Source organism: Camelus bactrianus, chromosome 14 (assembly GCF_048773025.1).
Source record: "Camelus bactrianus isolate YW-2024 breed Bactrian camel chromosome 14, ASM4877302v1, whole genome shotgun sequence".
NCBI lineage: Eukaryota > Metazoa > Chordata > Mammalia > Artiodactyla > Camelidae > Camelus > Camelus bactrianus.
The window spans coordinates 13,267,469-13,281,306 of NC_133552.1; the positions used below are offsets into that span (position 1 = coordinate 13,267,469).

General features: G+C 38.9%; 1 protein-coding gene across 2 annotated transcripts in view; it reads left to right on the forward strand.

Moving 5' to 3' along the window:
- NEK5 (NIMA related kinase 5) overlaps window positions 1-13,836 on the forward strand; it is a 46,123-nt gene extending 32,287 nt beyond the window's left edge. Inside the window, exons 19-23 of one of the 2 annotated variants that reach the window (XM_074378112.1) lie at window positions 121-247; window positions 2,520-2,642; window positions 3,937-4,086; window positions 10,440-10,551; window positions 12,771-13,836. In XM_074378112.1, the coding sequence (XP_074234213.1) occupies window positions 121-247; window positions 2,520-2,642; window positions 3,937-4,086; window positions 10,440-10,551; window positions 12,771-13,041 (783 nt within the window). In that variant the 3' untranslated portion in view covers window positions 13,042-13,836. The remainder of the gene's footprint in view (window positions 1-120; window positions 248-2,519; window positions 2,643-3,936; window positions 4,087-10,439; window positions 10,552-12,770) is intronic. The other variant, XM_045514079.2, reaches the window with a different exon arrangement.
- Window positions 13,837-13,838: the final 2 nt, after the last annotated feature.

Here is a 13,838-nt window from a genome sequence, read left to right on the forward strand (position 1 = left end):
AACATATATTGAATATTTATCACATATCTTGGTAAATGTTATTACTGGGAACACAAAATAATTTTAACCCCCCCCCCAAATATGGCTTGTATCTTATGAAACACCATGGAATTGCTTTAGGCAATGGATATACTAAATGAAACGTTGACCTTTGAGGACGGCATGAAGTTTAAGGAATATAAACGTGTAAAGGAGCATGAGGATTATACAGACAAAGCATTTGAAAAACTCTGTTGCCCAGAAGCAGGTATGTGTTTCTTGAAAGCTGCAGATGAGAAGGAACAGTTTTACTGGCAACTCTTCTTGAATTTTCTCCTCACTCGCATCCCTCGATTTGACTGTCACTTGTCCCTGCTCTCCCTGAGCTGGGCGGAGACCCGGCCTCTCTCCCTGGGCCACTCCTGCGGGGTCACATCCTGAGTCTCAGTGTCCTCTCTGCTCCACACTGTCTCCTTGGGCAGTTTCCCCCACTGCCTCAGCCTACACTCCTCCCCGGCCAGCAGCTCCACATCATCCATCTCTCTCATGATGTGGAAAGCTCCACGGACAGTCCCACTAGCATCTCAGACTCAGCACATGTGTGACGAGACCTCTGAGCCCTTTCTTCCCGGCCAGGCTTTGTCTTGGGGGATGTCCTCACCGGCTGGCTGCCCTGCTGCCACACCCAGGGTCATTTCTCCCCTGCAACGTCTCTGCGTCTGCTTCCTTCTCCTTCATCCCCTCTGCCCTGTCATCTCTCAGCCGTGTGGATGGGAGGCAACCCTTGGGCTTTGGAGACAGACAGGAGGTCGAACCCCAGCTGGTGCAGCCACTTTCTGACTGTGCAGCCTTTCACAAGTTACTTCAAATCTCTGAATCTCAGTTTCCTGTTAGGAATGAGGATAATAGTACTTGCCACTCAGGGTTATTGAGAGGACTAAAGTGAAAATTGATATACTAGGTGCTTAGTTTAATAAATTAGTTGAACAAATTTAGAAAAAAAGTGGTGAAGGGGCACTAACCCTTCCAACTATCAAACTATATTGTACAAATTATAGTTACTAAAACAGTGTGATACTAGCATCAGAATAAAAAAAATAAAAAAGAGGAAGTTTAGAAATAAACTTCAGTATGTATCATAATTTAGCATATGCTAAAAGGCATATCATATGTCAGTGGGAAAGAATTACTCAAATAAATGCTCTAAGGCTAATTAACAATTTGGAAAAAATAGTGAAATCAGACCCTATATGGTACAACAAACAAATCCCAAAATAAAATCAAAGTGTTTATATGTAAAAAATGAAATTATGTATTAGAAAATGAAGTAAAGAAAATATACGTATGTATTTTTTTGGATAGGGAAGAATTAGCTATTCAAAATATATAGGAAAAAAAATCACACAATAAATTAGTAATAGATTCAACTTTAACAATGAAAGGCTTTGGTAAAGCAAATAATACTAGCTTGTAGAATGTCACTTTTAACAGTTTATCTAGGGAAAATAATCATAAATGTCCAAAAAAGATTAGCTACAAATGAGTTCATTATAGTATTATAATAGTAAAAAAATCTCTAGCAATCTAAAAGTCCAGCAAAAAAGAATTAGTTAAATTCTACCATGAAACAGAATACCATGTTTGCTTTAAAATGGTGGTATAAAGTGATATTTAATAATCCAGATATGATGTAGCTAGTTGAGAAAATTATGAAGGAGCATGTTTTAAAACAAAGCAAAAACTATAAGAAGGAAAATTTGAAATTTTAATAGTCCCAGGACAGTGGGATCATGGATAATTTTTGTTTTCTTCTACTTACCTGATCTCCAAATTTCCTGTAATGAAACATAGCAATAAGGAAAATAATAACACAAGTCATTTTTAAAGTTAAGGTGGGGAACAGTTGCATTTCCGTGGACACTGACCAAATTTCTCATCAGTGCCTCAAGAAATTGTTCATTTGTGCCATTAATAGTTCTTGAGAATTAAATATATTGTCTAGTCAATCATGTTAATAAAAGTGAAACAATTTTAAATGTTTTTATAATTTCAGTCTTGTAAGTTATGACCTGTATCTTAGTCAGTTCAGGCTGTTCTAACAGAATATCGTGAACTGGGTGTCTTATAAATAACACATTTATTTCTCACAGTTCTGGAGGCTAGAAAGTCCAAGATCATGGTGTTGGCAGATTCAGTGTCTAGTGAGGGCCTGATTCCACCTTTTTGCTGCGTTCTCACTTAGCTCCCTGGTGTCTGTTTTGTAAGAGCGTTAATCTCATTCAGGAGACTCCAGCCTCATGGCCTAGTCACCTCCCCACAGTTGCCCCTCCTAATACCATCACGTTGGGCATTAGGTTAGGTTTCAGCGTAAGAATCTGAGGGGTACACATTCAGTCTGTAGCAATCTGTATTAGAATGAGGGTGGCGATTATTGTTTTGAATGTACCAGCCGATAGACTCCAGGTTTCCTAAGAACTATTTGGTGCAATTCGTCACACTTTGGCTGCTTTTAAATTAAGGTGTTCTTTTCTTACACCCAGAGCTGTTCATTCAGGACGCTGCAGCTGCAGAGAACAGGAGGCAATGGGACACTGGCGCTCCTCAGACTCTGCTACAAATGATGGCGGAGGCCGATGTCACCTCCCGCTCCACCGTGCCTGAGGGTGAAGCTGTCATCCGTGGCATAAATCGTCAGCAAAGAGGGAGGGTACAACTCAAGTGGTAGAGTGCATGCTTAGCGTGCACGAGGTCCTGGGTTCGCTCCCCAGTACCTCTAAAAATAAACAAACCTAATTACCTCCCCAACCCTGCCAAAATAAAAAAAACAAGTAATACAATAAAAGTAAATTAAAAAAAAAATCCTTAACCAGAGGAGGGCAAGGCTCCCAATGTTGCTATGTTCACCCCAAATGCTAGTGCTCACTCTGATGTAATAGCTCTCCCTTTTCAGTACAGTCCCTGTGGATTTGTATCAAATCCCTTTCAAAGATACTCTTTTGGGTTCTCCCCTACCTCTGCAGAGACTCAGCTACTGATTATTCTAGACGATTGCCCACTGTAGCTACGAGAATGTGAAGGAGGAAAGGTCCAGGATCCCACCTTCTTCCCAAGAAGGAGCAGTTGGCTTCGTTGGCCCTCCCCTATCAGTCTAATAACTCCCTTGCATTTTTTTGGAGGGTCATTTTTTCATTGGTAAAATCAAAATTGAAATATTAGCACGAGACTTAGAGAGTTAACCATGCCAAGATACATATAAAATTGTTTTATAAGCCAGTGTGCTATTTCAGTGTTAGGTGTGTTTAGAATATGATGGTATTTCCAACCTGAATTCGTTTACATTTGAGCTGCTGGCCTAGTCTTTCCTTAGAAAAGAGTCCCAGCATCATCTGGGTGTTACCTTACAGGCGGCGGAGATTTCTATTGCTTATTTACCGTGTTCTGCTTAATGACATGGGGCTGGGGAAGAGCTGAAATTTATACTCATCTTACAAGTTGAAATATATAAGTATATCACTGAAATTAATAAATAAAAGTGTGTGAATGGACTTACACTGTTGCAAAATATGTCATCAAACGTATGAGAAGGGCTTGCAAATGTAACACAATTTAATCCGTCCTAAACCGATGAGACAATGAAGGGAAACCTAATTCAAAATAAGCAATAGAAATTCAACACAGCCAAATAGCCAGTTTACAAAGCTAACTCGTTAGCTATGTGACAATAAGTCACGTATACAATGAGCTTTTGTATATCTCAGTTTCCTTACTAACAAAATGAGAGCTGGGGTTAGGTGACCTCCAGGATTCTCACATCCTGTGATTTTATAAAAACTCAGATGAAGAAGCATTTTTACTTTTTTTTTTAACATTTTTTATTGATTTATAATCATTTTACAATGTTGTGTCAAATTCCAGTGTAGAGCACAATTTTTAGCATTTTTACTTTCGATAATCCAGTCTCCTCTTCAGATGGCCAGGTGATCGTGATTGAAGGCGTTCCAGAAAATAGGAAACAGTGGCGGCGCGAAGCACCAGGAACCTTAATGAGTGTTTTGGCAGCAGCACATCTAACAAGGAGCTCGTTTTCTGCCAGTGATGGAGAATTTGGTAAGTAGTTTATTTTTAAGGACAGAACCAGTCCCCCAAGGAATTTTGTCAGATATGTACATGCAGAAAGGAGCTAAAAATAGCCTGGAGAGGGCATTGGGAGGATGTCTGAACCTCTTCAGAAGCTGATTCGCTTTGTCCAAGTCTGTCCCAAATGCCACTAACGAAAGACTTGAACTTCTGAGAAAAGTTGGGTAGTTTTCTTTAATGTGATCGGTTGACAAGTGATGGAGAGTTAGGTAGGAAGGACTAGTGACTTTGTAGAGGATGAGCTAGGGCTTAGCATTGCCTGACAGAGGCCGTTGATTTCTGACATTTATGCAGCAGACACAAATTACTATCCTATGGGCAATAAACATACATCTTAATATAGTTTTCTTGGCTTTGGAATTTTTTTTTTTTGCCTCCAATTTTTAGCAAGATTATGCTTGTGTTAACTTTAAGGGAAACCAACTGTTGTTTTCTAATGTTTGAGGAAATCCATATCACAGTGGAGATTTGGGCCTCGATCAAGTCTGCAGGTGTGAGCTGTTAGGAGAAAAGCCACTGAGGGTGGCCAGGTGGCAAACAAGGAGCATCTGTGCAGGGCGAGGTTTGGCAGAGATGTGAGGCTGAGGCGGGCAGGGAGGCCTGGGTACAAACCTGAGAGTAATGGGTGCCGATACATGCTGACAAAGCGTGCACAACACTGAGAATAATGCAAGAGAGCTAACTGGCTGTTTCTGAAGAATGAGTCCACTGGTTTGTGGCGCCCAAGGAAAGGGGAATCTGTGAAAGTTGAGTCTTAAAGGATGCACAGCATTTTACTGAAGAAAGATCATTTCTGGTGGGGAGGACCTGTTGATCCACAAGCCTGTGCAGGAGACAGAAAGACGATATGACTAAAATCCAGGAGCAATAGAAGGGGCCGGAGTCTTCCGAATAGATGAAGTCCTTCGGTATTATTACTTATCTCAACTGAGACACTGTCCTTTAAAACTGAAGGCGGCTGGTGGAAAGGTGAAGAGAGAGAAATGCATCTACTACCTTCAGACCACAAACTGCAATGTGATTGCTTGTCTGCTGCCTTTCCTTCTGTCCTGGGATAAAAGTACGGTCTCTCAGGATGGGGCTGGAGGCCAGGGAGGAGGAAGCTTTGGGCTGGCTTGGCTTGGTGGAGAAGCCAAGGCCCGGGTCCCCACACCAGGTAGGAGAGGCTCATAGACAACTCTTCATTTGATCTTGCATGCTAAATGAATTCATGAACTTAACTGCATTTTCGCATGGATGGCTTTTCACTAGGCATATATGAGCAAGTTATTTAACGAGTGGGATTAGAAACAGGAACTTGCCTCCAAGGGTGGCATTCAAAGCAAAGTGCAGATAGTTTCTGTTGTAACCTGCTAAGGGTGCAGGCACCCCCTCCCACCCCGCTGTGCTTCGCTCTTTCAGCCTCTAACTCTGTCGCTGGCCTCCCCTCTCCTTTCCTATCCGTGTAGCAAGCTTGGCTTCCTGTCTCTGGTCATCTTTTCTTCCTTCAGCAATCCCTCTGCATCCTTGCCGATAATCCTAAAACAGACCAAGTTTTCTTCTCTGCTTCAAATCCTGCCAGAGACTTTCCCTTCCCCTCAGGAAAATGCAGACTCTAAGTCCCTAAAAGATTGGATGGCCCCTCTCAACACTAGAGTTGCCAGCAATTCTCCATCAGCAAATATTCCTCCCTCTGTTTAGAACGCACACCTCCCTCCTGTGAAGGAAAAGCCAGGCTGGTCTAACAAGATAACTCACAAGTCTAGGAATGTGAAGGAGAGGCTGGGCTGGGCTAACAAGATAACTCACAAATCTAAGTATCGGAATACTGATCTGAGTTCTGCTGGACTAACTTGTAAATCTGAGTTAATTAGTGTTGATTTGCTGTTCATGTTTTTTTGCTAGCCAGCTGGATTTTCAAAGATATATATCTGGCTTTGGAATGTTGGTTTGCTGCCTCCCTGCCTCCTCTTTTGTGATAATGATGCTGCTAAAGCTGTTCCATGCCTATTGGCCGAATACCCCAAGCTTGTACTTAACCCTATAAAACCTCATGCGCACGTCTTGGAGGTGCTCAGAGCTTCGGAGCAGAAGCCCCTCTGAGCCCGCCGGCATAATACATCTGAGTACTCCAACCCTCCGAGTGGTGCTTGTTTCTTGGCTGGACTGTCTTTTCCGTAACACTCCCTTTGCCGAAGTGATTTCTCCTGTACGATTCCACTCTGATGAAACCTTGCTGGGAGCCATTCCACCGATGTCGATGCCCCTTGACAAAGTCAGGGCAAAACGGCTGTGCAGATTGCAAAGCAGTCTCACTCTGGAAAATACCGACATTTCCTTCTGTTGTTTATAGTGCTTATAATTGGATTGGGCTACATTGGCTTCTTGAAAATTGTACAGGATGATTCCTAATCTGGGGAAATAATAGGGGCTATCATGATGACTGTGCAGGACAATTTAAACAATGGAAATTTCAATGAAAGTACTTGGAAACAAATCAAAAGATCAGGGGCCCCATGGTGTGTCATGCCTCAAGCCCTAAAGACAATGTATGCCGTCAGCTCTGTAAGAAACATAAGATAGATATCTCTAGGTTGGCTGTTCTCCTTGTAGGTGATAGAAACTATAATCAGCCCACTGTTTGAGTTCTAGGCGCCAGTTGGTTGGGACCCTCATGACCTTTTCTTCTCGTGCTTGTTTTTGTGAAATAGTTTTTGGTTAGGAGCTGTTCTTAGGGATAGAATTGAGAATGGGTTAAGGGGTAATGATTAACTAAGTATAAGGCTGAGAGGAAATTTAAAAAATCATAAGGGTGATGACGTTCAGCCAAGTCAAAAAAGGCCCATGACCACATCCTGGGTATGGAAAAAGGTTAACAATGTAAACAATAAAGATGTAAGAGTCAACCTGGCCACAATGTGAAATCACCTGTTTGATAAAATTGTATAAATGCCGCAAATAAAGAAAGCCTTGCAGAGTTGCCTGCATGGTGATTAAACCTTGACTGGCTCTCTCACTCCTTCGCCGACGCTGTCCATCCCCAGGTACTCCTGGACCTGCTGGAGCGGGACTCCGGCAAAACCTCCTGCTCGTTTCTGTCATGATGTTTTATCTGTAGTTACTCTTCTGTCCCTACAGTTCCCTCTACTGCTAGACAGGGCTTTGCAAAGGTGTCTGGAAAACAGGAGATTCTTAATAAGTTAATCATTTGAATGAATGACTGGAGGAGCCAGTAAACTTGGTTGACGTGCTTCCCTTTAATCCATAAAATTCTTTTTTTTTTTTTTAACATTTTTTATTGACTTATAATCATTTTACAATGCTGTGTCAAATTCCAGTATAGAGCACAATTTTTCAGTTATACATGAACATATATATATTCATTGTCACATTTTTTTCGCTGTGAGCTACCATAAGATCTTGTATATATTTCCCTGTGCTATACAGTATAATCTTGTTTATCTATTCTACATTTTGAAATCCCAGTCTGTCCCTTCCCACCCCCCGCCCCCTTGGCAACCACAAGTTTGTATTCTATGTCTATGAGTCTGTTTCTGTTTTGTATTTCTGGTTTTTTTTTTTTTTTTTTTTTAGATTCCACATATGAGCGATCTCATATGGTATTGTTCTTTCTCTTTCTGGCTTACTTCACTTAGAATGACATTCTCTAGGAGCATCCATGTTGCTGCAAATGACGTTATGTTGTTGGTTTTTATGGCTGAATAGTATTCCATTATATAAATATACCACCTCTTCTTTATCCAGTCATCTGTTGATGGATATTTAGGCTGTTTCCATGTCTTGGCTATTGTAAATAGTGCTGCTATGAACATTGGGGTGCAGGTGTCATTTTGAAGTAGGGTTCCTTCTGGATATATGCCCAGGAGTGGGATTCCTGGGTCGTATCGTAAGTCTATTCCTAGTCTTTGGGGAATCTCCGTACTGTTTTCCATAGTGGCTGCACCAAACTGCATTCTCACCAGCTGTGTAGGAAGGTTCCCTTATAAAATTCTAATAAGCTTTCAGTAAATCCTCAAGTATGTTTACTGTCTCCCTGTCTTTTCTCTGTTCACTGCCTCTGACAGTTTCACATTCATTCAGTCTCATGCTCAAATTCATTCACACTCAAATATTTATTAAATGCATGAAATACATTGCATTATTATATTTATCATTGAAATTTGGGTCATAAAAAGATGCAGGAGCAATTTTATTTGAATTTTTAGTAATTGCTATAGAAAACCTGGATCTCAGACTACTGCCTGTGTACCAGTAACAGGGAGCCACTGTTTTAAATGCTTTAGAAAACACCTTGTCTTCCTTTAGGTTTGATTTCCCTGCTTAATATCCTATAAGACCCTCTAATTCTCTGATCATAAAAATAGAGTTTACTTTAATTTCCCATTTAATATCTTTCTTCCTCACTAGACTTACCATCTTCTGAAAGCTTTTTTTTTTTTTTTTTAAATAATAACTTCACTCATTTCTTTGTACTTTTTTTTGGTAGCCTTTAATTTTTTTTTCTGGCAGGGAGGAGGTAATTACATTTATTTATTTATTTTTGATGGAGGTACTGGGGATTGAACCCAGGATTTTGTGCATGCTAAGCACGTGCTCTACCACCGAGCTATACTCTACCCCTCTTCCGAGAGCTTTGTCTTGACCCTACCCCACTTGGCGTATCCATCCCTAGTGCCTGGTATAGTGAGAACTTAGTAGGTGGCTATGTCTTTGTGAATGAGAATATAGTCAGAGCACATTTTTACTATCACTTTACGTAAAGGCATGTGATTGCCAATATTTGTATTGCTATTCATTTGGAATAGGAAATTACAATGTTAAAATAATTCTTACAGCTGTATAGAGTCTTCATAAAGACCTTCTGCAAGTGTAAATTTTAATAGCTGATTACAGGTATAATAGACAATTTATAAAGGCATTAAGGATTCGTTGTCATTCATTTAAGCACAATTCATATATCAATAGTCTTTAGCTTAAATATTCAGCTCCTTGAAAATAAATTCCTTTGCTTCTAGCTCTAAACTATATTTAAAAATGAGGCTTTATCAATTACTTGTTTAATGTATCCTAATTTTAAAAGTTTAAAATAGCAAGACTTTATAAAATCTTTTAAAATGAATCTTACTAGTAAAAGCTACACTTTTTCAATGAAGACAAGTTTTTTTACATGTGCATAATTAATTCAGGTCAGTAATTTTGTTTATGGTTTAACCACTCCAAGGGAATCCTTGGTGGGAAGGTAACCTCTTTCTTGTGTACGTTTTCAGGCCACATAGTTGCCTTGGTAACATCATAGTGGCACATCCTGATAACAGCTGATTTCCATTTCTGTAGTTAGGCTTTCATTGTTTCTTCTATCCTGTTAAGCAAAAATAAGAGCCTCCTAAAGTTGTCTTCCTAAAACAGGAAAACAAAAACTATCAGATTCCCACACCAAGAGGAATACGCAGGCTGCTTTTAATTAGCCAGACTACCTCATAGACGACATGTATCAATCTACTTCATTTATTTTATGCACCTTAGATAGTAATATGGGCTATAATTTGATGTGAAATATGTTGATAAAAATAGGTAAATATTTAATTGCAACGTGGTGACATTTCTACGTTTAGGTGTATACATGAGTAGTCATGTTAACACAAAACACGTTACCAAAAAAAAACACCACACTTTAATTTCACCTTGGGAGGGAAATTCCTATTTCTAGTCCCACTTGTTAACAGAGGGTATAGGGATTTTTTTCCTGAAGACTAAAGTGAAGCCCTTTTTTGACACTTAGGCACCAGATGATTGTAGTGTCCGTGTGGGAAAAGTGTATTATGGTAGATTACAAAAATGAGCACAGTCCTTCACTCTCCCCATTATCCATGCCCTCTGCAGTATGACTTTGCAGCTCCTCCATCATTAAAGTTTTTTTCCCCCTCTTCGAGTCTTGACTGTTTATAAAAATAGTGAAAGTAAGTCCAATAATGTTGGCAAATCTTAAATTTTTACAAGGTTTTCTTAAATTTTTTAATAAAATTTAAGAAATATATATGCCTTTATAAAAAGCATCTACCCCCAAAGTGGGATTATTTTGTCTCTTCATCTCTGATCCTTATTTCTTTCACTTCTTTTTCTTGTCTTGTTTTGTTGTCTGCTACCTTCAGTACAATATGGAATAGTTGGTGTCAGCTTTCATCCCTGTCTTACTCCCTGTTTTAATGGAAATTATTCAAAGGTTTTGCTGTTGTGGTTGACGTTTAGTGCAGAATTTTTGATATATGCCCCTCATGAGGTGTATAGGCTGGGATGCTTTAATCTCTCTTCCTGTCATTTAACAGTGGGAACATTAAAACCACAGCGTCCTGAAGAAGATGAGGGGAAGGTGGCAGTGGCCTCTGACATTGAGGTAGATGAAGAACAACCAGAACCAAGATCTGATGATGATGATACGTAAGTAGGTCATACCCAGGTGCCTAAACGAAGCACTGGATATAGTAAAAATGGTAAAAAGTTACAATGCTGTTGTTGAGACATAGAAGATAGCCTCAAAGACCTAGCTAAGGAGACCAAATTTTCCTGTATACACAGATGTGTCTCTTAGCTCTCCATTCCTTTCCAGTGGTTTTGTTTTCGATCTCTGCAGTAATGATATTCTGTCTGAATTACTGTGGCTTTACCATACCTTTTGATATCTGGTAGGGCTAGTCCTCACACCTTCTAGTTTCCATATCATTTTCTTCAAAATAATCTTAGCAATTGCTGCTTTTCACTCAATATACACATTTTTGCATTCTTTTGTGAAGTGTCATGAAAAACTTCGTTGGGATTTTGATGAGAATGACATTACATTTGTTGATTAATTTATGGGAATGGACATCTTCATGATTATAAATGTCAACATCCATGAATATAGTATAGCTCTCCATGTATTCATGCCTTTTAAAATATTCTTCAGTATTTTTGTAGTTTTCTTCATGATATAGTTGTCACTTAATTTTTTTGTTGTTGCCATTATGAACTGCATTGTTTTTCTCTTGCTGTGTTTTCAACTTGGCTACTGCTAGTGTATAGAACACTATTGATGTTGTATCCTGTAACCTCACTGAACTCTCTTATTAGTTCTAAAATTTGAAGTCCTTTGAATTAAAAATTTTTTTATTATAATTGACTTTTTAAATAGGTAATATATTCACATGGTTCTAAATTCAAGTTACACTCTTCATAGTCTCCTGCTGTCTCTTTACCTCAGCCACACAATTCCCCTCCCCAGAGTCAACCAATCTAACCTGCTTCTTGTGCCTACTTCTAAGGAATTCCATTAAAATGTAAGCAAATATATCTATCCTGTGTATGTGAGTGTGTTGCTTTTTTTTTATAGGAAGTTTCATAGTGTGCATACTGTCCTGCAACTTTATTACTTAACAGTGTATCTTGAATACATATCATAATATACAAATAGTAGTATACATATAGTTTAAATTCCCAGAACAGCAAAGTTTGGGGTCAAAGAGTATCTACATTTGTAATTGGATACTGTCACGTTGTCCTTCACAGAGGTTACATCTGTGAACACTTCCACCGACACGGTATGGAAGTGCCTGTTTCCTTGTACATTTCCTTGCTCAGTGTGCTACCGAACTGATGGATTTTTGCACAGTTGATAGGTTAAAAAATGACATTTCAGGTTAATTTTAATTAGCAATTCTTTTGTGAGTGAGGTTGTCTTTCTATATGCTTTTAAGATCCGTCTTTATTTCCTCCTTTGGAAAAACAATTTTGTACGTAGCTAGCCATTTAAAAATTTAGGCTATTAATATTGTTTTGACTTGGGGAACTTTTTGTACTTTAGGGAAATTAGTCTTTTATCTGTAGTATGATTCAAGAATATTTTCTCCAGCTTTTTTGTTTGCTTTTTGATTTTATCTATATTGACTTGTGCCATGTGGAAATTTCTTATTTCTATCTGCCTTAGATTGATCAATTACTTCATAAAAATGATACTGAAATTTTTTAAAGTACTTTCATGATTTAATTTTCTATTTACTCATAACCACAAGGTGTGACTCCAACTTGTTTTTTCCCAAGTAACTCTTGACTTATTCCAACACCATTTATTGAAAATTTTATTTCTGTTACCTAAAAGCATCAGTGTTGCAGTCTTAGACACAATTTCAATTCCTGGTCCTACTAATTAGTAGCTGTGAGACCTTGGGCACTTTTTTTTAAACCTCTTTTAGCTCAGATTCTTTATCAATCAAGGATGGTAATGTCCACCTCAAGTGTTGTTATTATCTGACGAAATACAGTATGTGTAAAGTGCTCTAGGGGAGTGACTGGCAAATGGTAAGGACTCAATATATGGCAGACATCTTATTATTATTTTCTTTTTTTCTCTTTCTTCCTCTTCTTTTAAACATAATAGATGGGTATTAATAGATAAAATAAAGGTTATTGAACACAAGTCCAACTAAACAGAATACTGATTCTCTCAACATTGGTTGTTCATTATCCTTAGGAAAAACCAGACTGATACAATAATTTATTACCTGGAGGAAAATGCAACTTTCATATCGCTCAAGTGTGGGTAGGGCAGGAGAAGTGAAACTAACTTTCATATGTATTTGTCAGTATTTTGACATCACAAAGTTGATTTTTACTATTTATTTCAGAAATTTTGAAGAATCTGAAGATGAGTTGAGAAATGAAATAGTAGAATCCTTGGAAAAACTTGCTACTTCCAAAGAGGCAGAAAAAACAGAAGTGGCTTCTGGTTCCTCTAAGGATGCTGAGAACTTAGAGAAAAGAGAGAGGATAAGCATGCACAAGTATGCAGAATTAAACGAAGGTTTGGAGAATATTTCTACTCTACCTAATGACAAAATCTGTACTGCTGACGAAGACCAAGAAATGTCACCAACCAGTCAAAATACCCAAGTGTGACTATTGAACTTTTTAAAAGTAATGTTAGTATCTATTGACTTGGTGTCTCTGGGTGCAAGTTGTAAATATTCATTTATTGTAAGGGTTTTCCAGTAATCCCAAGGCTTTGTTAGTTTTTCTCTCAATTTAGACAATAGGACTGACTTTTGAGTGTAGACATTAATATTTTTACTTTAACATTTCTGTTAAGAAATCTTTCAGTGGGGAGGGTATAGCTCAGTGGTAGAGCGTGTGCTTAGCATGCGTGAGGTCCTGGGTTCAATCCCCCGTACTTACATTAAAATAAATAAGTAAATAAATAAACCTGGTTACCTCCCCCTAAAAACAAACAAACAAAAAGAAATCTTTTAGCTATGTGTGGTTGGCAGAGTAATGTGACTCCCTCCAACCCACACACACCCAAAGATATGAATATATTTTTACCAGGCAAAGAGGAATTAAGGTTGCAGGTGGACTTAAGGTTGCTAATCAGCTGACCTTAGAATAGGGAGGTTATCAGGTAGGCTCAACGTAAGCACAAGCATGAAGTGGGAGAGGGAGGCAGAAGAGAGAATCAGAGAGGTGGCAGCTGAGAGGGATTCAGCCTGATGCTGCTGGCTTTGAAGACAGAGGAAGGGGCCACAAGCCAAAGAATGCAGGCAGCCTCCAGAACCTGGGAAAGGCAAGCAAACGGATTCTCCCTTAAAGCTTGAAGAAGGAATGCAGCTCTGCCAATGCCTTGATTTTAGCCTCGTGAGATCCACTGTAGACTTCTGACCTACCGAACTGTAAGATAGTAAATTTGTGTTGTTTTGACT